General features: G+C 38.0%; 1 protein-coding gene across 1 annotated transcript; it reads left to right on the top strand.

Annotated features, from left to right (window-relative positions):
* The first annotated feature begins 805 nt into the window (after positions 1 to 805).
* On the top strand, positions 806 to 27,221 carry STK17A (serine/threonine kinase 17a). The gene is made up of 7 exons (XM_041466429.1): positions 806 to 1,140; positions 8,366 to 8,578; positions 15,655 to 15,799; positions 21,029 to 21,155; positions 21,896 to 21,944; positions 22,076 to 22,255; positions 23,081 to 27,221. Exons 1-7 carry the CDS (start codon positions 962 to 964, stop codon positions 23,412 to 23,414), a joined length of 1,227 nt encoding a protein of 408 aa, XP_041322363.1. The 5' UTR covers positions 806 to 961; the 3' UTR covers positions 23,415 to 27,221.

Genomic DNA, 27,221 nt, shown 5'->3' with positions numbered 1-27,221 from the left:
TCCCTCCCGGCCGGCCCTCGGGTCACACCTGAGTGCCCACAGAGTGAGGGCCTGGGCTGGGAAATCACAGAATCAGAGTCCTTCCTTGGGGTTGGAAGGGACATCTGGAGATCACTGAGGCAGGGTCAGCTACAGCAGGTTGCACAGGAACGCATCCAAGTTGGTTTTGAATATCTCCAGGGAAGGAGACACCATGACTTCCCTGGGCTGCCTGTTCCAGTTCTCTGCCACCCTCAATGTAAAGAAGTTCTTCCTCATGTTGAGTGGAACTTCTTGAGTTTTAGTTTGTGGCCATTGCTCCTCATCTTGTCACGGGGGACCACTGAAAAGAGTCCAGCACCCACCTCCGTCATATTTGTATGTATTGATTACATCTCCCCTCTGTCTTCTCCTCTCTAATTAAAATAGGCCCAGCTCCCGAAATCTCTCCTCATAAGAGAGATGTTCCTGACCTCTGATCATCTTTGTCACCACCCACTGGACCCTCCTCGGTCCAGTTCCTTATCTCTCTTGTCCTGAGGAGCCCAGAACAGGACACAGTGCTCCAGATGCGACCGAATAGAGGCAGAAGATCCTTCCGCTGCAGTGACACGAAGATACCCAAGTTATGAAGGGAGGCAAGCCGGTCTCTCCTCAGACACAACCTCGGCTTTACGGGGTTTGTTTAAGCCTCGCCGAAACCGAGCAGCGCCATTGACCCACCGCTCCCCGCGGCCGCCGCCAGGTGGCGCTGCCCCGCCGTCCCTCCCTCAGGCCCGCCCGCCGAGGGGAGGCGCGCGAGGGGCGGGGCCGCGCGGCTGCGTCCCGCCCCCTCGGCCGGCGCGTGCTGCCCGCAGCCTCCGCGAGCCCGCGGCAGCGCCCGGAGGGAGCGCGGGCCGGGAGGGACACGGGCACCGGGAGGGAGACGGGAGGAGAAGGCGAAGGCGAAGGCGTCCCCCTGCCGAGGGAGAAGCCCCGCGCCATGAGCCCCGACGAGAAGCCGCAGCCCGGTCGCTCCCGCGGTGACCGGCCGCCGCCACCTCAGCCCGCAGCCGGGCGATCCCGGCGGCGGGGCGGGCTGCTGGCGGAGATCCGTACGCCCATCCGCACGGAGCCCTTCCAGGAGCGGTACAGCCTGAGCCCCGGCCGGGAGCTCGGCAGGTGAGCGCTGCCTCCGCTGCCCGGACGGCGGGGGAAGGAGCGGGGCCGGGGGGTTGTGGCATCCCACCCTTGGGGGTCCCTGCCGGGGTAGAGCCGCGTCCGGCGGCATCCGGAGCTCTGCCCGCGCTGAGGGCAGCTGAGGGAGCTCCGAGGGCGTGTCCGTGGCGTTGGCTCGGCTGGAAGAGGGTGCTGGGAGGCAGCTGTACCCCGCAGCTGTCTGTCCCTCCTTCTGCTGAAGAAGTCATCCTCGGCTCCCCAGCCTTGCAGATCTGGCTGGGAAGATGCTGTGGTTCCCTGGGAGGCCGTGTGGAGTAGTGGATATTGGTCTAGATTTCCACTGGAGAAGAAAAACCTGCCTTTTTTTTTTTTTTTTTTTTCTTCTGAAAGTATTTATTATTTTCTCGAGCTTTGTAAGCTGTGACGTGGAAAAACAATTTTTACACTCCTTTGGAATAGCATATGCTTGAGAGTAATCTAATGGTGGAACTTTTCAAGGAGTTAAAATCTTGGGTTTGGAAGTGATTCCACATGTAAGATTTAGTCCATGTATCATTTCAACACATGACTGATAGAATGCAAGTTTTAGGGCAAAAAGTCTCATTAAAAGGTTTCTGCATCTTGGGAACTACATATATGGAATTTCAGCACCACTTAACCAACACTTTTGTCTGAAATTCTGTCACTTCCTATTAAAAGAATGATAGTGCTTCATCCAAGGACTGTTTCAATAAAAAAGATTAGATGGAATACCACCAGATATATGGAAAGATATCCTCCTCAATGTATGTTCTAATGCAGGTTATGCTCCCTGTGTACCTCAGTTTATACAGTGGCAAAATCAACCCCTTTGGAGCTAAGGAGGAGTTTCAAGGCAAATGCAGCTGCTGTCGGTACCTGTAACAAATATTTAGGCTGCCTAGGTGTTAGCTTAATGCTCACTTAAGAACTCTGATGTACCAGTAGAATAATACCTGTTTAAATATAGTGGTCTAAAGCATTCACATGGTAAGCAGGTGGGAGAAACATCCCATGGAATGAGAAAACTTTTTGTAGATTGTTGTGACCACAATGTCCAAGGCCTGGAAACTGAAGCTAGCTAAACACAGGCTACAAATCAGCCTAAATTCTAAAAAACAGTCCAAAAGGCATAGGTATCACTGGTATCACTGCTGTTTTGGTTTTTTTTTTGTTTGAAGTTCACATGATTTCAGAAAATATTTTGCAGTTTTTCCATAGAATGAGCATTTCCCTCAGAGCTGGGTGATAGTCACTGGCCTAATCAGAGCATGAAATACATTAAGGTTCTTTCTGGAACAAAAAAGTACAACTCAGATGATTTGCTTTACCCTAAGAGAAAGAATTAACTACTGCTTCAAGTCTTAGTCTGCAGTATAAACAAGTAAATAGCAGCATGGACTTTTGCATGGAATATTTTTTGAATATTTTAAGGATGACCTTCACGTGAAGGCTGTGATTTTGCACCAGTAGTTAAAATGAGTTAAGTGGCAGTTCTAAGTGTTTGTCGTTGTTTTGAGCAACAGTTGTACATATTTTTGGTTCAGGCTATCTCTCCTCAACTTCATGAGTGTTTTCACTATCTTCTCTTTTAGAATATAGAAATCTCTACATTTGAATGCATATGCTTGTTTTTTATTCAACAGTTTTAAATTTTGTTTTTTAAAAAGCAGATATTTCAGCTCAAATACTCCCATTAAAGACTATTTTTTGCCAACTCTGTGACAAAATGTAGGTGGAAAGTCTCTCTGCCACTTATAATTTTATTGATGATTTATTAGCACAAATTGTTTCACTTTTGTGTGTTCATAAATTATGTAATTCTCTCTTTATGGGTAGTGTTTTTCTTTACAAAGAACAAAGTAGCAGCCAGGTATGGCAGGTTTTTGTCTCCTATTAAAAGCAGTCCTTGTGCACACAACATAATCTATTTTAGCATTAAGATTTGGTAGAGAAAGGTTTATACACTCTGTATTAGTCCATCCCATTTCCAGAATTAGAAAAACAGTTTGAAAGCTGAATTTTAGGTAGGTTTGAAAATAACAACATTTGTCTGGATTGTGTTTAAACCTGAGAGCGTGGAGAAAGAAGCAAGTAGGTTTTTCACCTTTGCTGTGATCAGGGCTGCTGCATGAACTCAGCAGGTTTGTGCAGTCTTTGGCCTCCCATTCTGTCAGTCAACACATGTATCTTGAATGTCCCAGAGCACTTGGAGCCCCTGTTTTGTGTTCTCTGGGCTCCTGTGTTTGGAGGAGGTGGGAAGGAAGTGGAACATGGTGAAATGTTAAGGCATTGTAGTTCTGGTGATGCTGGGAGGAGTGGTACCAGGGCTCTGGCCCCACGTGGCACGTTAGGGAGCAAAAATCCTGGGGGAATCAGTCATGAAAGGCATGGATGAATCTAGGGGGAACTTGATCACACTGTCACCAGAGGTACACCGTGGGAAGTCAGGCTTCATTAGTTCTGCTCACAGGAGAAACAACTGCTTTCAGAATGTAGAGGTTATGTGCTTCAGAAGGTGTTGCCTCGTTCAGTAGCTGAACAGGCATTTGCAAGTCTGTTGAAACACAGCTGTTGGGAAAGCCAGGTTCACGTGGGAAAAATATCAAAAACTTTGTTATAATGGCCACTCAGGAAAGGAAATTATTGCAAGTTCCTTAACATGACATGGAAATAAAAGTTTTTAAATGAAATTATTTAATATATGACATTTTGGTCCAGTATTCACAGCCTTAATAATTTTACTGTCCTCAGAATCACAATATTCTCACACAAATCTGAACTTGCATGAGGTTTGAAATCAAACTACCTCCGATGATCGTTTTAAGGGTGCCACTTGTCATCACGTCACTGAGATTTAAATGTTTTCAGACAGTGCTAGCTTGAGTTAGGTTAGTTTGAAGCAGTGTCACCTTTGTGGAGGACAAGACACCAATTGCTTAACTCTTCTCCTTACCATTTGTGCTTAAGCCATAATTGTACTGTAAAATGGGCAACAATAAATTTTTTACTACCAAGAGCTTCCTTAAGGGGTCTGCTATAATTATATTTAGTTGCTTTGCTTGTTTCCTTAGAGGAAAAAAAACCTCCTAATTGCAGACAAAGTATTACTAGGCTATTAATTCTTTAGTTTGTTGATGGAATGTTGCACTCCTTTTTTTATGTGAAACAAGCTATGCACATATTGTAAGTCATCATTTGTGTACAGAAAATAATACTCTTGATTCTAGAGCTGGGTTAGAGGAAGGGATAAGTTGACTGCTCTGTCTTTCTTCTGGAAGGTAATGATCACCTTAAATGATTGATCCACAATAAAATTATCTTCTAGCAAAATGTGTGCACACATGTAAATATGTCCAATGCAATTCTGTTTTTTCTTCTCATTCCCTGTTTTTTCTTAAAGCATATAAGCTCATTCTCCACCCAAAGGTAAGAATAAGAAATATTGTAATCATTCAAGGAGTGTGAAATATTCTTTGTTCCTGACTAGTGATATGGCTATTGATTTTTTTTTTCCCCCCCAAAAGAACAATTCTGGCATGAACTCTTATTTCTTAGGTAGCTTTCAGTCATGTGTGTCTTAGCAGTACATGACACTTGTACTATTTTGTGCCATGACACTGCTGTCCTCAGCTGCTCTCTGCAGTAGCACATTGGGTGGAGTAGCTGGAGTGAAATAGCTGTGGAACTAAGCAAAAGTGGAAAAGAGGTGAAAATCAAGAGTTGCAAGTAGTTGGTTTTGCCATTTGAGAATAAATTTATGTGAGTAAATTATTCATGAACATCAGAAATGTAATCCCTGCACTTTGTTGTTTGGAAGTCCAAAATTGTCAGGGGAAAAAACCCACAATTCAGAAGAAATGTTTGATATGAGTTACATAATAAACTGCATATAGTATTGTGGATCTCAGAAAAGTTTTTTTCTGAACTTTATAAAAAGTAAACATCTTCACAGAAAGAATTTATTTCTGCGTTTATTACAGTGACAGAGTTTTATAGGTCACTTTAAAAATAAGGTTAGTTATTTTTAAATATTTAGTTAAGCTTAGTTATTTTTATATGTTATAATTAAATTAGTAAGGTTAGTTCTCTGTTATGATCCTAGGAAAACAAAAATTAATTGGTGTGACATAAATGTTGCTGTTTATCTGATTTGACATTTGATTTGTGATTTGACAATTTTCCTTTGAGCTATAATGTGTGCCTAATGAAACAATGCCAATTCTGTTGGCAATCTGAAAAGGTGACATTGAGCTTCTTTGTAATTAGATATGATTTATCTTAAATCATAATTCTTGAATGAGACTCTTGTGAGGACTGAGAACTATTTAGAGTTTCCTATTCTTGTCTCCCTCCAAAGCATTTTTATTTGTGATTGGATGTCTGTGGTCTGTTTTCAACTTGACAAATGCGCATTAAGATTTTTATCTCAAAATTCTTCTTCCTTCTATCAACGTTCTCGCTGCTGGCTCTTCTCAATACACTGAAGCAGCAATGATGTGATCTAACACTATTTTATATACTTTTTTATAATAAGTTCTGAAAAGCAGGACTTTAAGAAAAGCGAAGATGAAATGTATGCAATGTATACTTCATAAGAATGCTTGGTTTTATATGTCTTATCTACTATTCTGTCTCAATCAAAAAGAAATTCTTTAAAATTTATCTGTTGGCGTAACCATATAGTGGATGCTATCTTTGGATCTTCACTCTGAAATTTTCTCAGACATGAATCTAGATCACTGCACAGTAATTAGTTCTACTGGTTATAAACATCAGGTTTGTCAGGTTTGATCTTTTTGGGGATCATATTCAGAAAAGATGAGTTCTAACATGCAGTAGTTATAATAGCTCTAATTATAGGCATAACCAAAAGGAATCTTGGACAGGATTCTTGGTCTGAAACAATTTAGAATTAGTATTTGTCAGCCGTCTGAACTCCCGTGTAACCTGTCCTTTGAATGATGTCACCTATCAGGCTTCTGGCCAGCTCAGCTGAACAGGACATACGTGGCCACACACGGTTGTGGCTCTTGCCGTTTCTTGCTGCTCCATGAATCCTGTTTTATTTCCATAGTGACTAATGCACAGTGAATCGCAACATCGGTACTCATTAGGCTAATTAATTTGTTTCCAGATAGATTCTGTATGTAACTCAAAACAGCATGGTACTTGAAATTTGTATTATAGAGATTCCAAACTTTTTAAAGCCACTTTCTCTAGGTCCTTCCTGGTGCTAGAATTAAAAGCTTTTGATTGCACTAATGCAGCATTCAAGAGGAAGTACGCAGTGCATTCAGAGACTATACAAGGAAAACAGGGAAGGTTGAACCCAGGCAGGGACCTAGATTTATGGGTGTAAGGCTTAGTATCTGTCAGGTGTTTAAATAACTTGCAGTTAAAAAGCTTCTCAATTTATTTTTATATGTTGCTTTTTGACAACGTACTTACTGGTTGATTTTTTTCTTGAGGTGTTTTTTGGTGCTGAGAACTTGAACAAGTGTATTAACACTTTTGATAAATGCATAGCTTTCTATTGTACATAAATTTTGTGCTACAAAATTATCTTCATGCCTTTACAAACTTCAATAGTTTTGTCTTCATGTATGTATTAGTAATTAAGAACATTTTCCCAAAAAGTTAGGTTCAAGATGTTGAAAGCATATTCTTGCTGTTTGTCTACCTTCACCAGACATCTGGACTGTGCTGTGATCTAGTCTTCGTACATATTGTGCTGTAGAGAATGTACTTATGCAAAATAGTATTCCTAGAGGAATAACTGTGGCTGTATCAGTGGTTACAAGTCCAATTATTTTATTGAGATTGCCTAGCAAATACCCACTTTGTGGGTACTTATTGACTTGATTCATTTAGACTGTGTGATTTTGAAACAAATGCTTATTAAAAGCAAGCCGACCACAACTTTGTTTAGCAGTTATATTTCATGGATAACAGTCTTCTGCCAATAGACTGGGAGAATGAAATCTTTGACACAAGCTGAAGTAGTTAATTCTGTGAACTTCAGTTGGAGGTAGGAGAGGCAAAACCCATAGTAATTGTATTCCAAAATAGATGAGGACTATTATTTTGGTTTCAGCAACCCTGCAGTAAGTAAAGGACCAAAATAAAGATCTCAAAGCTATTCCTGCAGCTTTATAAGAAAATGTTTACATATAAATAAAAAAGGTAGTTTTGATGATCATTGTGCCTCTATGGTAAGAGCTAAAGTAAGGTTACTGTACTTCAAAGTGTGAGAATTCATCATTGCATTAGTGAGAGGTATTAATTAAAATACCTTTTTAGTCTAAAAATCAGCACTGTGTGAATGGAAGTGAGTGGAGCAGGTGGTGTGGGACTCTTGCAGGGAAGTTAAAAGCAGCTACTTGTGCCAGAGTGCTGTGGGGGAAGAGGTGTGACGCAAGCGCTGCAGTGTGGTTTGAGCTGACCTGGTTGATCATCAGGCGTGTGTTCTGCCGAGGTGACGCTCATTAATGTGGGCTAAGCACGCTGCTCAGCTCTCTCTGCTCTCGGTGCTCCTACTCACCTTGGCATGGCTGCAGAAATCTTGCTACAGAACTTGATTTTAGTCAAGCTGCTTCATTGTGTTTGCATTATCCAGGTTCCTTATTCTTAGTCTCACTGTATAAGTAGGGGGTTTTGAGAACTATTAATCAAAACACTCCAGCTGTTATCATTTGAGACATGCCATGGTGCAAATACCATCTTGAAAAATGCAGAGTATGGGTATTTGATGGCAAATGGAGCAGGATTCAATGAGGGTGCTCTTACCATGGATATATGGTGGGATACTTCAGAACACAGTAACTGGGTTACTGTGGGGTAGTCAGAGAAAGCATAAATTGCTCATTTGTATATTTTGATTTTGCCAGCTTTTTAAATTAAAGTTTGGAGGATAATGTAATCTTGGGAACTAGCTTGTTTACTCTATGTTTTTGAAAACTGTGAAAACTGTGTTGTTTAAATTGATGGGGTTTTTTAAAATTCCTTATATTTCATGGAGATTATTTACGTTCTGGGCTGGGGTGTTTTGAACACAGGGATCATCACTCAGCAAGGCATCTTTCTAAAGTCAGATTGAATCTTAAATGCTAATAGTGATTTGGTTCAAGTTTCCTAAAAAATTAATTTATAAAGGCAGTGCTAAAGCTGTCACTAAGGCATGTAAAACTAAATTCTTATTTAATTTCAGGGGAAAATTTGCAGTGGTGAAGAAGTGTATCCAGAAAGACACTGAAAGAGAGTTTGCAGCAAAATTCATGAGAAAAAGAAGAAAGGGCCAAGACTGTCGGATGGAAATAATCCACGAAATTGCAGTCCTTGAGCTGGCACAATGCAACCTTTGGGTCATTAACTTGCATGAAGTTTATGAAACTGCAACAGAGATGATTTTAGTCCTGGAATAGTAAGTATTAGTAATAATTCCTGAATAACTTTCTGCAGTATTTACTTAAAAATAATAATGTAAAAATACTGTGTATCAATGTGAATAATGTAAAAAAAAATTATTGGTTGCCTGTTACCCTTGCTAAACTTCAAGAAGAATTGCTAAGAAAATGACGGTTACAAGAAGTTATGTGCAGTCTCATAACTACTTCAGATTATAACAAATTTCTCTAATTATGTAGTATCTTTCAAAGCTGAACTATAATTTATGTAGTTAAAGCATCTTAAATGAGATATGAACTCTGTACACTCCCTGCATGAGGAAGGAGAAAGAAGCAATGAGTATTTGTTCAAGAACCAAAGTTTATTTCATTGACAGTGGCAAAGATGGAATGAAATCTGCTGTGGTTTTTTACCAGTTACAAAAGAGGTATTGAAAGCAACATCATTGCTAAAAAGAAACTACTAAAACCCTCTATAATAGAAAACTTGCTAAAACAGTATCTTTTTGGGGAAAGAAGGGAGGAGGATTGAGACTTAGAATAGTTTCTTTCAAAAAGACACTTGACTCTTCATTTGTGTGGTTTTCTCCACTTGAGTTTGTCCAGATGGGCATTCCTGCAGCTGTTGTGACTGCCCATCTCAAATGCCAGTGGCTTTAGATAGTAAGACATCTCGCTAGCTTCCAAGATTCAGCCAAATGCTTGTTGCTACTGAACTCTAAATTCTTGTTAAGTTCTATGGATTTTAAATAAATAAGAGAGGAACAGTGAGGCTCAATAGTTCAGAAGTGATTTGTTTGTTAAGATAAATCTAGTTTGTGCAACTCTTCTCTTACTTGATAGCAAAAAGAAATGTTAAGAAATCTTGTGTACCAATCACATCTTGTTTAGAAGTCAAAAGAAACTGTATCTTCAAAGTTCGGTGAAATGGAATGAGACCGTGTCTCCTAAGGCAAAATTCCTTCTAGAATACATTTTTTAAACTTCATTGTGCCCTTAATGATGTCATAATATGTGAAATATTCAAGTATCAAGTATTTATAATACATAGGTGTGACAGAGCTTCTGGGGTTTTAACTGCTGCTACTGAAGACTCATAAATACCTGCTTTAAATACTAGCAGAAATTTAAACTCAAATACAGTTTCATTTTCTAGATCCTATAGGTTTTAATATGAGCAGTGGAATCTAAATGAGCAATGAGTTTTGTGATAATTTCAGTGCAAAATTCCTAGTTTTCTTTTAGAACTCAATTTTCTTACAGTTGCAAAACTCTTTTAATATGAAGTATTAACTAGGTTGTTAAGTAATTAGCAAAATTACTGGGTTTATATGCATCAAACAGTCATACCTTATTTCAGATAAATAGCTGTGTGCTGGAGTTGTAAATTACAAAAACAGTCTTTCCCTGACTTCAGCAAGTATGTCTGGATGCTTCTTTAGTGTTCCAAAGACATGTTGCAACAAAACAGGTATGAATGTTAGTGAATTGCTGGCATTCTGTATGCAGAGGATTAAAGAACATACCCAGACTGCAAGCTTCTCTAGGGCATTTAGTTTCTATTAAGCTTGATGGTCTTTGTGGCAGATCTTTATCTCCTGAAGAAGTGAAACAAATACTTAATCTTGGCCCTAACTTCATCAGGGGAGATTTTAAAATTTCTTGTCTTGATGTAAAAACTTTCATAAGGGCTGAGGGTTTTGCCTTCAGGAAATATTTTGCTTTCAGGAAGATAAATATTAATGTTACATGGAGGGTTGTCTTTCAAGCACTATCGATTTTTGAGAGAAAACTAACTTAAAATTGGCCATGTTAATATTAAGTGTTGAGCAGTGGGAAGCAAGGAGGCATTACAGTTTTTGCTTCAGCTGTAGCATAGCAAATTGGGGCTGTCTGCAGCCACCCTCACAACAGTCTCTGACTTTGGTTTGTTGTCATAAGACCTCCATCAGGGTATTTAAGTCAGAATTTAAGGGGTATGTAAGTCTGAAGGGTTAACAGAAAGCCTGGAATTAATCTGTGGGTCAGTTATGTTTCTGTATTTCACTGAAAATGGAATGAAAAGAACCTGGAATTTTGCTGAAGAAGGTACAGATAGTCTGGGAGACTTGACGTATCAGGTATAAAAAGAAAAAGCAAATTTGGCAACTTTTGACTTGATATCAATTGTATGCAATTGTATTGTATGCAATCTACCTGTCATCTTCCCATTTCTTTTGAAAGAAAGAGCAGTAGAGCATCTGATGCTTAAAAACTGGTCTTTTTCTTAAGTGTTCATCACCATGTTTTTACACATCTGGGGAAGGGATAGATGATACTAGTGGGTAATTAGTGGGTCAGATGTATAGAAACCTGTAAGTGGAGCTTCAAAAATCTTCATCATTAATATTTTGTTATGAAGAGTCTGTGAGCTGAGCCAGAGCCTTGTGTAAATACAGTAGACTTCTGTTACGCTTACTTTAAAAAGAGGAAGAAGTTGTCTCATCCTGAAGACACAGTTAGTATATATTTGATATGCTGGATGAAGTGGTTTTTCACCTGTTATTTGGACCTGGATAATGTAATGGACTTATATAGTCTTGGACATGATTTATTGTCCTCCTTACTGGAGGTGTGACTGGTTAAAATAAGAGTCTGCTGGCAGGAAGTGATCCATTTGGCATAGGATTCAACAGACTGAACTTGAAGCAAACCCACTGTAATCACAAATAACTGCTGCTCCAATGTTTGCATCTTGTCTGAGTAGCAAGCGGAGTCATTCTAGTTAGCAGTCTCAAATCAAGACTGGAAGTCTAAAAACATTTTAAGGGAAAACTTTTTGAATGGTCTTAGTTACCTTTGTTTGTGTTTCATTCAGTTCTTGGGCTGCCTGATTGGAAAAGTGAAGGCAAAAAAACTAAAAGCATTTGTCTGAAAACTGACAACTTTTAAGACCAGTATCTACAATTTTATGTATTTGGATGCTTCTCTTCCCATGTCCTCTCATCAGATATGCATTTGTAATTTTCTCAGGCTTTAGGAACATTACATTGCCTTACACGGGAAAAATTACCAGTAAGTGCACTTACTATCCAATGTATAGCCTAGCCAAGGAAAGAGGTATGGCTGTCAGCAGCAGTGAGTATGAAACTTTGCTGGTAGTGTTACAACCACTGTGGTATGAACAGCTTGTACTGTAAGGTCCATGTACAGAAGGTAGAGGACTTTCCATTTTTTTGCAAAGATAACTCTTTCAAGAAAGACTTTTGACAGACTTGAAGACTGAGGAAGTAAATTTTTGTCCATTTTGTCCATTGCAGAATGTATATAACTCAGCATTGAAATCAAGTGTATTTTAGGAATTGGGCTACATACTTGTACTCTGGTGATTTGTACTTCTGCATTCTTCAGAACAGTAACTTAATGTCTGATCCATTAAAGCTGGGGGAATGGTTCATTTCTTCAGGTGCCCTGAAATAGGTTTGTTCAATCTTTTTCTAATGATAAGTTAAATGACTGTGTTAGTGTCTCCTAAGTGTACTTGAAAGAAGTTCAATGCTGAATTTCATACAGTTCATTGTTAAGATATATTTCAAGGAAGATAAGTAGTCTCCATTTAATCTAAAGTCAACATAATTGTAACAAAGATTAGTTCTCTAGACTTCCAAATGACCTTTAGCTCATTTATGCTGCTAAATAGTAATAAAGTATTAGCATGCTTTTCATTGATGAAGAGTAGTTGGATTTCACTTGAGGCAAGAGAAATGAATGGCACAACAGTACTTTCATAAGTAAATTAAAATAGCTAAAGAATTATGGTTGCCATAGCTTTCAAGTTCAGAAAGCCTTATTTTTCTCACAATTTTTTCAATACTTAGCTAAGGGAGAGTGTACTAGAGAAATAATGCATTCTAAAAAAACTGGATTTCAGAATGTTTTTCCATTAAATATATCCTTATCAATATTTTTTTTTCAGATTTAGATGGCTTGTTTTCCTAAAAACCTTGTTGTCCTAAGGATAATTCTTTGCTTTTATCCCCTAAGAGCTTTTTGTGGCTGGCCCAGTCATTTCCTAAGTTATTTCATAATGACAATTAGAAAAAATACAATTTAATGAAAAATGGGTAAATATTATTAACACTAGAGAACTCCTGGTCTGCATATGTACAGAAATCATAACAGTAACATGCCTGTGATACTCTCTTAGCAGGTATTTTGAGCCCTTCTATGGTTAGATTTTTTTCCCCCTGAAATCTAGCTGAGGAATATAAAATAGCTGAGTTGAAAGTATTTTTAAGGAGCTTGATAAAACTTGGAATAGGTGTGCAGGAGGATCTTTTTGGAGTTAATTTTTTGCATTGTGCTTCCAACCACTTGTGACTGGCTTGGCTCACAGCTCCCTGACTGTTTTGCTTAAGGGAATTCATTAAGCTCTCTCCACGGCAACAATACACAAAATGGTCTTGCAGTATCAAATTTCCATGTGTTCTTGTAAAGGGTTACTGGTTACTGGTTTGAATGTGGTATTCTTTGGACAAAATGAATTGTCCAGAAGGAGTTGTTCTATCAGCCTCCTAAATAGCAAAGTTAAGATCAAAAAACAAAACATTGCATGGGAGGTCACCTTCCCATGTGAAACTATTTTGTAGAGCCAAGTGTCTATGGTAGCTAAGAATGGCAGTGTCTCGTAAGTTATGAAGTGGGTGTGCATGTGTGAGGGTTGTATTTGCATGTCTCACTCTTAAAAATGCTGATGAACCCAGGCATCTTCAGAAGTATAGGGAGAGACTTAATTTTTTTTCTTTTTTTAAAGAAAGTGTCTGGATCAAGGGTTTTCTGCTCTCACGTTGGTAGCACTGTCTCTTGATTTCACTGATGGGACATTACTTCAGCTTTTATTGCATGACTTCTAACACCTATAATTGAGAATTCTTTAGGTGTAATATTAAAATTCTAGGTAGCTTACATTTTAGCATTGGTGTCTACCTCAGTTTTAATTAAGTTACACTAATAAACAAATTGTAACAGATGCCTACCAAGTAGACATATAGCAAGCAGGGCTTTATAAGGGCCCCCACCCTCAACTTCCACTGTTTTTTCAGCTGGGTCTATTAAATGTAAAGTGTGATCCTATGTTTTGGGTATAAATCCTATTTCACAGAATTAAATAACAGAAGTATTTTTTCCTTATTTGAAGTGGCAGAGCTTTACCAGCAAAATCCCAGGGTTATTGCTATAAAACACACTGTGTTAGTAATTTTGGTAGTAGATCTTATCGCTGTATGTGCACTATAATTCACTGCTACAAGGAATTAAATCACTCTTCAAGTAACATATTATGGCATTCTTAAGGCAGAAAGTATAATTTATGGGTTGCAGTAGATATTTTTCTATTCCTATCTGGAAAATCCAAGTGATGTTGCTTTTTCAAGGAATTTGGCTTAGGATATTAGAATACACTAGCTGATGTTCATTTTTAAAAAGTCATTAATATTTGAGTCCTGTTCAAAACTGAAATATTACTATTTCCATGAATTAAATAAAAATGGACTGAAGAAAAATAGGACAGTGTCAGGCATATGAAATTTTTCAAAAAGAATTATAGTATTAATAATCCCTTGAAAAACTCATTTTATTATTGAGCTCTATCTCTTGGTACATAAAGAAGAAAAATAATTATTTAATAGATGGTTTTTCTGAAAGAAAATCTTAGTTTAATAAATCAAATTGTACTGCTGTACCAGCTAGCCAGCAGCCACCATATAGAACAGAAGTTTAAAAGTTTAAAACTCTTTAGAAAAGGGTATGATTTAACCTTCTTTTAAATTCTTTTTTTTTTTTTTTTAAGACGATCTGCAGGGAAAATTTAAAATAATAGCTGTGAGAATACCTTGGAGGGCAAAAACCTTTTTTTTTAATTCATGAGGCTTTCAGAAAGTACTAGGACTGTAGCAGCAAAGTTAGTGTAGGCAAAATGAACATTTGAATACATTTAAGTGGTTTTTTTTTTCTGGGGGTACACAGTTGAAATGCACCATTTTTGTATAACTCATTTGCTGTTACATTCATGTTGAATGTGCCTGTCTTCAGGATAGCCTAGGGAGTACAATTCATTGGAAAAAAGCAAGCAGAGGCAGAGTAGGTGGGTATGCATCATGCAAAGTAATTTTTGCATGTCAGTTTGGTGTAACTGGAGAGGATTCTGCCCTTGAGGGTTTCACCACCTTTCCCTAACGGGTGATTATAGAATTTCATGCAGAACAAAGGGTGTGTGTGCTGATTTCATAGTAGGAGTTCAACAATCCATATGCAAAGTGGCCCCATTCTAACATTCTTATGCCCATTCTTATTTTAAGATGGAGATTCTGTTCAGTTTATTTTGCTTTTGATGCTACAGGTTTATATTGTAGAACAATTTTAGTTATCTAGAGCCATTGCTATACAGAGCGGGTACTGCATGTGGCTTCAGGGTACTTTAAAAACATTTATTCATATCTAGTTATTTTTATATTTTTTGTTATTCTGTTATTTGTTTAAACATATACAAAAGAGGATGGAAGCTGAGAGCTAAAATTTTCAGAGCTATTTTTAGATGAAAGAAATTTAGAAACTTAATGCATCCCTGTATACCAGAGACTTCAAAACAATTCAGTTGCAGACTTAACATTTATTCTTTTAAGTATGTGCAAAGCATTTTCAGGAGGGTGGGAGGTGGGGTGGTTTTGCTCTATGTTTGCTAAAATTTGCCTTGGCCAAATTTCCACGCAGTTCTATAGAAACTACAAAAGACACAACTTTTATGAAAACACTGTCCTCAAATAATTGTGGCTTTCATCTGAAAGCGAAGTCAGTAGTGTTTCAAAAGTAGTCCCTAAAATTTCTGTACTATTCATATTCTCTAACCTAAATGACTAAAATCTGTGCTCTCTCCAAAGCTGCCATACTGCAGAAAAGACTTCCAAGGCTGTAAAACCTTGCCAAATGCCTAATAACTCAAAATATCATGATTGGATTATACCTCCTGCTGATATTGCCTATACAAAAATAAAGTGTGAGTAGAGCCAAAGGGGTGCTATAATTTAGTTAGAACTAACTATATTCCTGCTGTCCACAGTGCTGCTGGAGGTGAAATCTTTGACCAGTGTGTGGCTGAAAGAGAGGAGGCCTTCAAAGAGAAAGATGTTAAGAGACTTATGAAGCAGATATTAGAAGGCGTTTCATTCTTGCACAGAAACAATGTTGTTCATCTTGACTTAAAGGTAAGATTGGTACTGTATTTTTCTTATTGATTTCTCATCTGTTGACTTTCTTGCTTATGTCACAATAACACCAATTTGTAATTAACACAATTTTACCTAATTATACCTTGAATGATAAAATTAAACTTTTGGGATAGAGTAATCACCAGGTCTGCAAGCATGTTGGGGGTGATAATCACATGTTGGGTGATTAGGTTAAATATAAACTTCATTTGATGAAGTGAAATGTAATCTCTTCAGAAGTTTGCCTTGCACCTTAAATTGCAAATGAGTGCTTTGGGTAAGACCTGACTTATTTCGACATTGCACTAAAAATGTCTGGGTATTATATGGCCATTGAAAACCAAGTTTGTTTTTCGTATTGACTTGAGTTTTAATGAAGAAGTGTGGTACTGATACTGGTGGAATAAAGTGTAATGTTTCAGAATGAAATGTTCAAACAGGACTGGTAAATTAATGTGTTAAGTACATTTATAGCATTTTCTTCCTTTTTTTTCCCCAGTTACTGTAAAATCTAATTTAAATGTCTGTCATTTGCTGCCAAACAGTTGACTGACACCCTGTAGGTATATAAATTATCATGATTTACTGACACAAGTATTTTTTCTTGTTGAAAAATAGTTTTGACCCAAATCAAGTGACAAGTACGGTTGCCATCATATGAAATCTTATGGTCAAGAAGGGAGTTGTAACGGGGATGCAGAGAACTAACCTCTCCAATGGGCAGCAAGCTCCAGTTTCTTTAGCTTCCATCCCTGCACTTATATGGAAGATACAACTCTATCTCATTATGAGGTTGAAATAGTTTATTACTAAGCAAGGGAGTCTAAAAAGTTACTTGCATTACATTTCTTAAAATGCTTTTTACATGCCCTATTCTCTTATTTACTAAGTATATTGTAAGCTGCTGCATGTTTGTCCTGTTGCTGAGATCTTTACTTACACTTAGCTGTATTTTGGCCCTACTATAAAGCTACCAGTAGATTCCAGTATTAGGCTGTATGGACTCAATATATTAATTTAGCACGTCATGAACCATTCATCAACTAATGCAGATGAATCATATTTGCACACAAATATGTCACCTGCCTGGTTTTCCAAACATTTATTCAAATTATATGTGGAATTCTTTAAAATTTTGATTGAGTCATACACACAGAATATTAATAATTATACTAAAAGAATTAATGAAATATTTTTAGTAAGTGTTGTGAGAGTGTGTTCAAAAAGACTAAAAATGAGCAGTTAGAATTCCTCAAAGTTCCAGTATGCTTAAACAAGATACTCAGTGTCTCAATGGCTGGCTATTTAATTTCCTTGAAGGAAAATATGTAAAATTAAATGTTTTTTGTGGACAGTATATATTTGTACTTGTTTGTAGTTATAGTTGTGATGTTTCTTAGCATCTCCAGCTGGATATCTGTAACTGGAAATGTGATGTGTTTTATATGACTACAGTGCAAAAGTAGACTTGGGATGTAGATTTTCTCCAGAAAAGAAATTCGTAAAAAGCTTACTTAAAAGCTTCCCAACTGGTCAGAAAACTTATGCCATAATATGGAGCATGTGCAGTTCTCGGCAGAAAATCCAGCATTGTTTTGCTGCCTTACAGAAGTTCATTAGCAGAGGAAATGGTGTAGTGATGGAGGTTAATTTACGTGTTTATACATTACTGCAGTGTGCAGTGTGTGTTTAACCGGAGTCCTACTCACAGTGTGATGACTTTCATGATTTATAAAATTATCAGTCTTTTGCAAAATAAGGTTTATGGAAGTCTTCAGAGTATTGACAAAAATTATGGAAATGGTAGAATTGTAAGTCATGACTTGCAAAGCATTAATTGCTTCACATGCCTTACAAGACTTAAAATAGGCCCATTTTTGACAGAATTCAAAAAGTTGGGTGCTTGCTTCAGCCCATATTTATTAACCCACAGTTCTCATCTTCTGTTGTATCCTGTGTCTCATGCTGCTTTAACTTGCAGCTTAAAGCACAGTGGAATTTACTAAGTACTTTGATTGTGATTACATTTGGAAGACTTCTGTGCATTTACTGCTGCTATGCAAGGTGGTTTCCAATAGCAAATTTTACAAATTCTTGCTAAAAGGGGGATTTTTGCACTATTAGTTTCACCTTTCTGTCTCTAAAGATTTCCATTTCATTTTTCTGTTACAAATTCCTTTGGAAAGGTCCATCCAATTTTCCATATGTTGCACCTTCAAGAAAAGTTAAATTTCTACACCCAGAAGAATTTAAACCCAAGTGGTTGTCCGTATGTAATTGTCAGATCAATATTTATATTATAAATGTAATGAACCAGATCTGTGACATTGACAGCTACCTTGCTTTAGCTTCTCTTTGCCCTCTGAATAGATACAAGATTTTTCTTGAGACTAAACACTGCAGAAAGAAATGGGGTATTTTGATGTGCCTTAGGAAGGTTGTCACCTGATCATTTCTTTCCAAAAGCATGGTTCTACTGAAAGATGGTTGAAATGTGTCTTTTTTTAATAGCAAAATACAATTATGGAGTCTAGTTTTGACTTGGATGAAGGGCTATAAATATAATGCTACCAAGTGCAAATTAATTATCACTTGACAGTATTGTGTTGATGCTATTTAATTTGCAGGGTGTGCACAGATTGTAGTCAGGAGTCTTTCATCTCCTCTTAATGGTGCTTAAAAGCTGCAGAGTAAGGGAAGTCTCCTTTCTCTGTGTTCTCATTTGCTCTTTGACTTAATCTTGAATCGGTCTTAGGTAAAAGCTTACGGTGGTTGGGAATGGAAGAGAATTTAAGCAGGCATGGGGTCTGAGGAAGAAGATATGGGGGTCCTCTACTTTTTTTAGAATCAACCTAGTTGAGTATCTTTAGACATAATGAAGCTGGGGTATCTCAGCTAGTCTGTTTTTCCTGTTTCTGACCACTATTTCTTTGATAATTCCTGTCTTTTCTTCTAGGCATCTGAGGTTTTTTGAATATTATATCATTAGATAACCTGCACCATTAATTAAATTAGGTAAGGTGAGGCATTGATTAGATTAAAAACCTGACCTTTATTATGTGTCCTTAGTCTTTATGTGACTTCTTGAAACCAACTAAATACACAAGAAATAATAGGATCTAAATGTAACCTTTAAGCCTTGCTGCAGTAGAGGGGGAGGTCTTCAAACATTGCCATTTGATGGTTTTCATCAACAATTTCAGTAGTGCTTGAGGGTAAAAGTGAAAGGCCCTTTTTAGAATGGCCACCAGTAGAGCCTCCAGCCAGAATCTCCTGTCTGTGAGCTGACTGGCATTAGGCAAACTTAGATGTATTCTAACAGAGTAAAAGCAAAAGAGAAACAATATTACAGATGTGAGGAAATTATCTTCCTTTTCTGAAAGTTTGAGTAATGGTGTCAAGCTGAAAACTATGGTGAGTTCAAAGCTATGGCTTCTTTAAGGTTTCGTGTTGGCATTTAGGCTGGTACTTCACAAGAATCCCATAATGATTCCTTAAAACAAGAAAATTACTGATATTTCATTAAGAATTGATTCAGAGTTATGACTCAATTTATACTGTAGACAGGGTTTTTTTCTGCAGAGGTGTGTTTTGCATAAAAAGATTTTTTAAAAAAGACAACAAAAAAAGGCAACTGCTTTATCTACTAAAATGTTAAAATACAGGGCTAAAGGGTTTCACAAAACTTGTCCATTGAAAACTTTCCCTCATTTAAATATAGAGAAAAAATACTTTTCTCATGCTTTTAATTTGACTCTTCATAACTCAATTTCTCACTGGGAATAACAACTGAAAGGGTAATGAGGAGGCATAATCAGCTTTTTTGGATGTTTGCTTTTCTAATGCAAATAGAGAATAACAAATCTGAACTATAAAGAATGTGAGAATGTGCCCCTCAAAAAGCCTTTTTATAGCCACCAGATCCCAATTTGTAAAGAAAATTTAAAAAGAGCTATTCTTAATACGTAGGTTTACAAACAGAAAATAAATTGACAACATCATGGAGTTAGTTTCAAATAACAGTTGAACTCTGCAGGAATCAAAAAACTTGACTATATTCAGGTCTTGCAGTGAGGAGAACTGAGCAAAGTTTTTTGAAATGTTCTTGCTCTTGAAATAAACCTCTTGCCCAGGTTTATTTCTGTATTCAAAAGCAAGGCTATTCATGTGAGAGCATGTCTTCATGAGTGACTCTGGGGATGGAGGACAGAGCAGCTCTGCGATGAGAGAAGGAGTATAAATGTTGGTGTTACTCCATCTGGATTATCAGTCAGTGGTTGCTTTGCTGTTCTTACTCTTTTGTCCTCCTCCCTTTTCAACCACTCTGATGCAAGATGGTCCAGGTTCCCAATAGACTTCTGCACTTTCATGGAGCTTGTGCTCACTAGAAGCATGAATGCAGTGCCAATTGTCAGCACAATCATTTGGAGAAGTTAATGATAAAACCCAGTGTGATCACTGGTCTGGGGGTTGGGAAAGTCAAACCTTCTTTTTTTTTTTTTTTTTTTTTTGGCAATGATATGCTTCAATTGCAAAAATTTTTCCTTTTTAAATTAAGCTAGCATTTAAAATAGTAAGGAACTTCTTAATGACCGCAAAGGTGCTGTGAAGGAAGACAGCCAAGATCTGGTGACGTCAGTGCAAACAAGTTTATCCAAAGGTGATGCTCTTAAAAACCTGTTTCTCAGGCTGCTATATTTTTTTAAAACTCCTCTTCAGTTAGTATTCTGTAATAATTGTTTGTACTTTGAACAGGATTCAGGTTGGTTGCAACAGACCTTTAAACAGGTGCAGTCAAAATAGTTGTTCAAGGTTTTTAAAATGACTGGGTGATTTTGGACCACCTTCAGAGGGAGGTATTTTACACCATCTATTGGAAGTAGCAAGGAGCAAGAGGAGTAAAAAAGGTGATACAAAGGACTAGAGAGGTACAAGTGTGGAGGTACTTACCTGCTACTGTTAGTGACAGCTGTTGGCATGTATTTCCATTGTGTTCTAAGCTAACAAAGATTTGATTCTCCATTCTAAATTTATAATCCTGCCATTCCTTTTAGCCTACATGTCTCTTCAAAATCACCTTGGGGGAAAGAGATAAATGATCCAGGGTGTCATACTTGTTACAGGAGGCACTGTTGTTGTTCATGGCCTAAAATAATTATGCAATATGATGTTAAAGACATTCGGTTTTTTTGGTGATCCCAAAAGTCTCCTCCTCTTGTTTTTCAGCCCCAAAATATTCTGCTAACCAGTAAGTCTCCTCTGGGAGACATTAAGATAGTAGATTTTGGCCTTTCCAGAATAATGAAGAGCAGTGAGGAACTAAGAGAAATCATGGGAACTCCAGAATATGTGGGTAAGTTGTTACTATAGGAGTGATGAATAGTCCAGGTTTCTGGAGAGTGAAAAGAGGATTTGGAGCATGCCAGCCTGGCTGTGTAGTTACAAGATCGAGTCGCAAGATCGAGTTATTACTTGGACGTGGTACTGCTGCCAAAGGTAGAACTGGCAAGTCTTGCCAGTCTAATGAACTATCATTGTGTGCTTGAAGATGAAGACACTTTAGATGAGTCTTACCAGCAGTCATAACAAGTATTACTTGGATTAAAAGTTCAAATTCACATACTCAGTCTCTGAATACAATATCTTAGCCAGTGTAGGTTTTCTCTTTTTTTTAAAAAAAAGCCCAAACCACTCCAGACCTTGAAAATATACCTGAGAATATATATATATTTTTTGTATATATATTTATATATATTGTGTGGTATATCTTCATAGTTATGGGTTACAGTACTGGAATATGCAATGTTGGCTATTTCTGTTTTGTCTGCAAGAAACTTGTATACAGATTCCTTAATTGGGAAGGAGACTGGCCTGGCTTCTGAAGATGGCAGTAAAAGAAAAACAATTTTTACACTTAAAAACAGTGAATAATAGAAACCACTTAAATACCCTGAATAGAAGTATCTTGATTTCAAAAGACTGTCATGCTTCAAATGGCTTATCTTAAATTTTACCACATGACCATTATCACTTTTTTTAGCTCTAATGTATTGTCTGCATATGACAAAACCCACTTTTTTTCCCCCTGAATAGCTCCTGAAATTCTGAGTTATGACCCAATCAGTACAGCAACTGATATGTGGTAAGTTGAACAAATTAATGGTCATTATAACTTTACTAAAAAGGGTTGTTCTTTGGGGATTTTTTTGTTTGTTTGCTTTTAAGAAAGAAAGGCTAACTAAAAAAACTTTTCCTTTTTTACTTTTAATTTAGGAGCATTGGAGTACTGGCATATGTTATGCTAACAGGGATATCACCTTTCTTGGGGGATGATAAACAAGAAACGTTCTTAAATATATCTCAAATGAATGTAAGTTACTCTGGAGAGGACTTTGACCTTGTATCAGAGTCTGCTGTGGATTTCATCAAAACTCTGCTCGTTAAGAAACCCGAGTAAGTAAAATACACTATTGTATATGCTAATATGTCAGCCTGACTTCATATTAAATGTAGCAAGTTCTAGTGTTTTCATTCTTAAAGTATAAGGGGACTTTGATTTCATTGTGCTATTACTTTTTATGTATATGAGAAGAGAATTCCTCATTTTCCATCCAAGCTTGTATATTGCGAATGATGTCCAAGTGTTAGTAATTAAAACTCAAGTTACTTTCAGAAAACTGTGTATGAACTGTAGCTTGTAGCGGTGAAGACTGCGCCCATTCTTCTTGCAGGTACTTTGCTGAAGTCTTTTAAATGAACTGAGCTTTGAGTCCTTAATCTTGGATGGGTTGGTAGAGACCCTTTCCTTTTCTGGTTCATTAGTACACTTTTCTTAATGGGTGGCAAACTGGAAATTCCAGGCTCCCAAACAGAACAGGTGTTTTCTGTGGAACTTTACCAGTTCTTCATGGGACATGTCAGCTATTGAAATTGCCTACTGCTTGTCTGTGGGAATACTTGAAGAATGTAGAAGTTGGATAATTTTTCTATATATAAAAAGTATAAATTTCAAAAGTTGGTTGGTTGGCAACATGGAAGTGTAGACTCATATTTAGGGATCTATGAATTCCTTTCTTTTAAATGCTAGGAGTTCATCTACTTCAACTGCTTTGGACTTTTTTGGTAAAAGATAGCTGTCAGTGCTTTTTTTTTTTATTTACAATTTTATCTGTCTTTAACATAGTCATATATTGAAATAATTTTTGGTGATCTCTTCTGCAAGGTTCTGAATTTTGTATTCATTTGGACATTTATTTTAATACTTTACTTGCTCTGCAGAGACAGGGCAACTGCTGAAGAATGTCTTCAACATCCATGGTTGGAACAAAGTGATAATCCTGCTTGCAGAGCCTGGAATAAGAGTACAGAAGGGGAGACCAGTGATGCCATCCAGAAAGATGGAGATTCTGCCTCTGAACAATCAGAAGACACTGAGAAGACTGGAGAGGAAGAATCAATAGTGACAGAAGAACTAATTGTAGTGGCTTCATACACACTGGGACAATGTAGGCAGTCAGAAAAAGAAAAAGTAACTGAGCAGAAAGCCATTTCCAAACGATTTAAATTTGAGGAACCATTACTGCAGGAAATACCAGGAGAATTCATTTACTGAACTGTGTGGAGCTTCATAGCTATAACTGGAAGGCAGTTTTTTCTACTAAACAAAAAGTATTCTAGCCAAGTGAATTTCTGATATGCAATAAATGTTCTAGATAAAAGAAAGTGTTTATAAATGGCATACAAAAAAAATGTGCCAAGTTCTTATTTTCATGGAACAGATGAAATTTCAAGTGGCTGACAGGAATTTAACAAAGAGGATAAGCTTATTTTTGTTTTTGATTTTTATTTCTGGTTTTTTGTTGTTGTTATTGATTGGTAAGAGAGTTTTTGCTAATTGTTCTGGTGTTCTTGAGAAGTTGACACTGGAAGTGTTTTGGTGACAGATGTCAATAGGAGTATTTTAGGATACATTTTGGTATTTAATGCAAATATATAATGCTGGGTTTTCCTCAAATGCCTCCTGACTTCAGTGGAACTATCTGCTCATCTAAAACTTGTATGAGAGGAGAATATGATCACCTGGTTTGATGTACAGATTTCAGAATCATCCTGTGTGTATTTCTTTGTTTACATCAGGTCAAAGACCCAAACTCCTCTGGTGTGTAGCTGAACAGTGAGCTGAGCTTCTCCAGACAGAGATGCACATGCCCCACTGGGAAAGAAATCTGTACTGAACATATGTATTATTTAGGAGCACAGTAAAATCCTGCTCCTGAGGGTGATATATTTGCTTATTTCAGTCACTTGTGAGCCAGCAGAGATTGTTCCCTTCCCCTCCCATGTTGGGTGAGATGTGCCAATAGAATCCAGCTCAGTGTGGCCACACAGTGCTGATGGGAGGAAAAAAGAATGACATTCTGATGTAGCTCCTCTGAAGTTACTGAAGTTCTCTCCACTGACTTTACCATGTTAGGTTAGACAGTTTGTCCAGCTAATCAGCCCTTGATTCTGCCTCCCCCAGAACCAGCTGGGGTTTTACTGGGATTATGAGGTCATTTCTGCCTTCTTTCTGTTCCTCTAATAACTGCTGCTTTAAGGAAAAAAAAAGAGCATCCTTAGGCTAAATTGCAATTGTTCAATATAGCTGTCAGATGAGGAAGAAGATACTGCTTCTTCTGAAACAGTGAAGCACAGCTCATGCCTCCTGCTTCCTGATCACTCTCCCTTAGACACTTGGAAATACAGCATGGTATGTGGCCTGGCAGAGTGGGATTAGAGAGCAGTATGGATGGGTCATAGTTCTCAATGGACGCAGTCTCTCAGAGGACAAAGCTGGCACCAACTGGGCACCAAAACTGAGTGGTTTTTGCAATGTACAGGTCTGAGGATGTTGGCCTGAGTCCTAGTTTTCTAAGAAATCTTTCATATTGATGCTGTTCCAAAGTTTAATTTTTATGTAATGGAAGTATAGTACTATTATATTGCATACTGTTAACTATTCAACTATTTATTTGGTTTCCTTATGCTGTTCCTTTATAATAAAGTCTGACAAAAGTTTTCTTGCTATAAAACAGTGAATAGAAACTTTTGAGCTAGTTTTTCCCTTTTTTTTCCATGTTGGTACACACTTTTTAATTTCAAATGTATCAAATGTTCTACTCGATTTAGTGAGGAGGAGTTCAGGGCTCTGTGCTAATGTTACAGTTCCTCCTTCACACAAAAGTTAAATGGCTTAATGAGAGCAGCAGTACTGGGGTGATCTGATCAGCATGGCTGGAAAGGTGGGGGAGGAACACTAGTACAGAAGAAAGCTGAACCAAAAGCAGTGGGACAATGGGTAGTTTTTCCATAAGGCATCATTGCCAGAGGTTAGGCTACCCTTACTTCAAGCCACATCAGGGAAATTGCACCTAAATTAAACTGTTCTATCAGGCTTTTCCCCCTATGAAACTACATATTGAATATTCAAGTAGGTAGAGCAGCTTCTCGTTCCTCAAAGGTGTTCATATAAAACAGCCAGTGGTGCTCAGAATTGACTTTGGACATGTTATATATTGTAATGCAGAGATGCCTTTCCTGCTCTGGAGAAAGGAGTCAGTTACTGGACAGCTCTGGCTGGCTCTCAGCAGGAGAATCTTTGAGCCAACAGCATATCTGTGTTATCTGGGTGTTTCTGGACACAAAGAGGAGCTGACCTACAATGTGGTCTGTTTCAGCCTTTGTTAGGCAGGACAGTGCCACCATGGCCATCTTTCTTTTACTCTCCAGTCATTTGCCCAAGACAATTTGCTTGGGTGACGGGACGCTGATTCATGGAATTCTTCTGTGCAAGATTGCAACTTCTCCTATCTTCCATCATTGCCATTTTGACATTTTTTCTCTCATATCCTTACTTTCTTCCATATGTTACTAAGTTGAGCAGAGCAGTGAGGTTGAAACATGTTCACATCCTACCCTTACAGAACAATGCTGCCAGTGTTGCACACATAAATGTTTAACAACACCTGGTTGCCCACAGCAAACTATTTGCGGGATATATATATCCCGTTTCACTTCCTCTTTGTAACCACAGATCATGTCTCAGATTGAGACTGGTACCAATGGAAAAGAGTAGATGCTGAGCAGTATACATTTTGTCCTATATACTGTTTGTAATGACAGTGAAGCTTAACATGTGTACATGAAATACATACTTATTTCAAGGGCAGCTTTTCTTGAATTGGCTGCTTTGAGATTTCCAGTGGGCTGCATTTCTGTTTAACTCTTTATGCCTTAAGGTGATTTTATACACTGTTTTTTTTAATGTAATTAAGAATTTGTATAGAGCTGTGAAGGTTTAGTAGTGTAAGTTATAAAAAAGGCATCTTAGATTCACCCCATAACAAGGAAAATTTTCTGTAACGTTTCACTGCAGGACTATCAGCCAGACCCAAACCCTTGAGGCTCTTTCTGTTCCACTGTGAGTGTGGGTAAAGCTGCAAGTGAGGTGTTCTTACCCTGAGCTCTAGGAAGGGGCTGTTCAGCCAGTGTTGTTGAGGAACTCAGTTACGAGTGAAGTGACACATCAGTAAAACCAGGAGCAAACCAAGAGCTGTGAGGAACAGCTGGTTTTCTGCAGCTCCATGAATACAGGGGACTGTGTGTGTGTACACAGGTCATTTGGGAAAAGCTCCTGTGTTGGTGGGGAAGGGGCTGCTTTTGGGGAATCAGCTCCCTGGACCTTGTAGGCAATGTTCTCCCAGTCCCCACTCTCCAGACCGAGCACATGCTGGCTGCCTTTGTAGCACGGAGAGCATGGCTGCTGTTTGCTCAGATGCAGGATGCTGAAGGAATGGAAGGGCAGATGTTCCTACAGAGTTATCTGGTTCATGGGAGACCCATGAACTGTATCAATAGGAAGGGTAAGTCCAGGCCTAGGCCTTCTTTCAGTTGTTGGAATAAATAGCAAAGTCCTAATGAAAAGCACAGCCTTGTCTCCTCTTGTTGCTATATTCACCTCTTTAAGGGAGAGGTTTATACATTTTATAGTTGCTAAAATAGATGTTCTACAAAACAATATTTTTCTTTTTGTCCAAAGTGGAATTTGCATTGTGATTTGTCTCATGTCACAATTTTTGTGTGCAGGTCTCTAAATACAAAAGGGTGAATTCCAGTTTGTGATCTACCCCCTGAATCCCCCTGAGAGCTGTTAGGTCACAAATGCAAATAAAAGTTCACCGCCCATTCTCCACTGGTGGTGCTCACAAGGGATGGGGAGGGAGGTGGGCTTTGTGGCTTAAGATCTCTCTTGAATATTTCAGGTGTTGTTCCTGGAAGACAGTTCAAAGTTTTAAAGAAATAGTGCCAGTTCATTGTACTTCTGATAAGGTGTTTACTGTTTCAGGAACTTTACAATAAATAAAATTTTGTTTTCTGAACA

The sequence above is a fragment of the Pyrgilauda ruficollis genome, unplaced genomic scaffold (assembly GCF_017590135.1).
Source record: "Pyrgilauda ruficollis isolate IOZ18807 unplaced genomic scaffold, ASM1759013v1 scaffold2, whole genome shotgun sequence".
Taxonomy (NCBI): Eukaryota; Metazoa; Chordata; class Aves; order Passeriformes; family Passeridae; genus Pyrgilauda; species Pyrgilauda ruficollis.
This window is presented reverse-complemented; position numbering and strand designations above follow the sequence as displayed.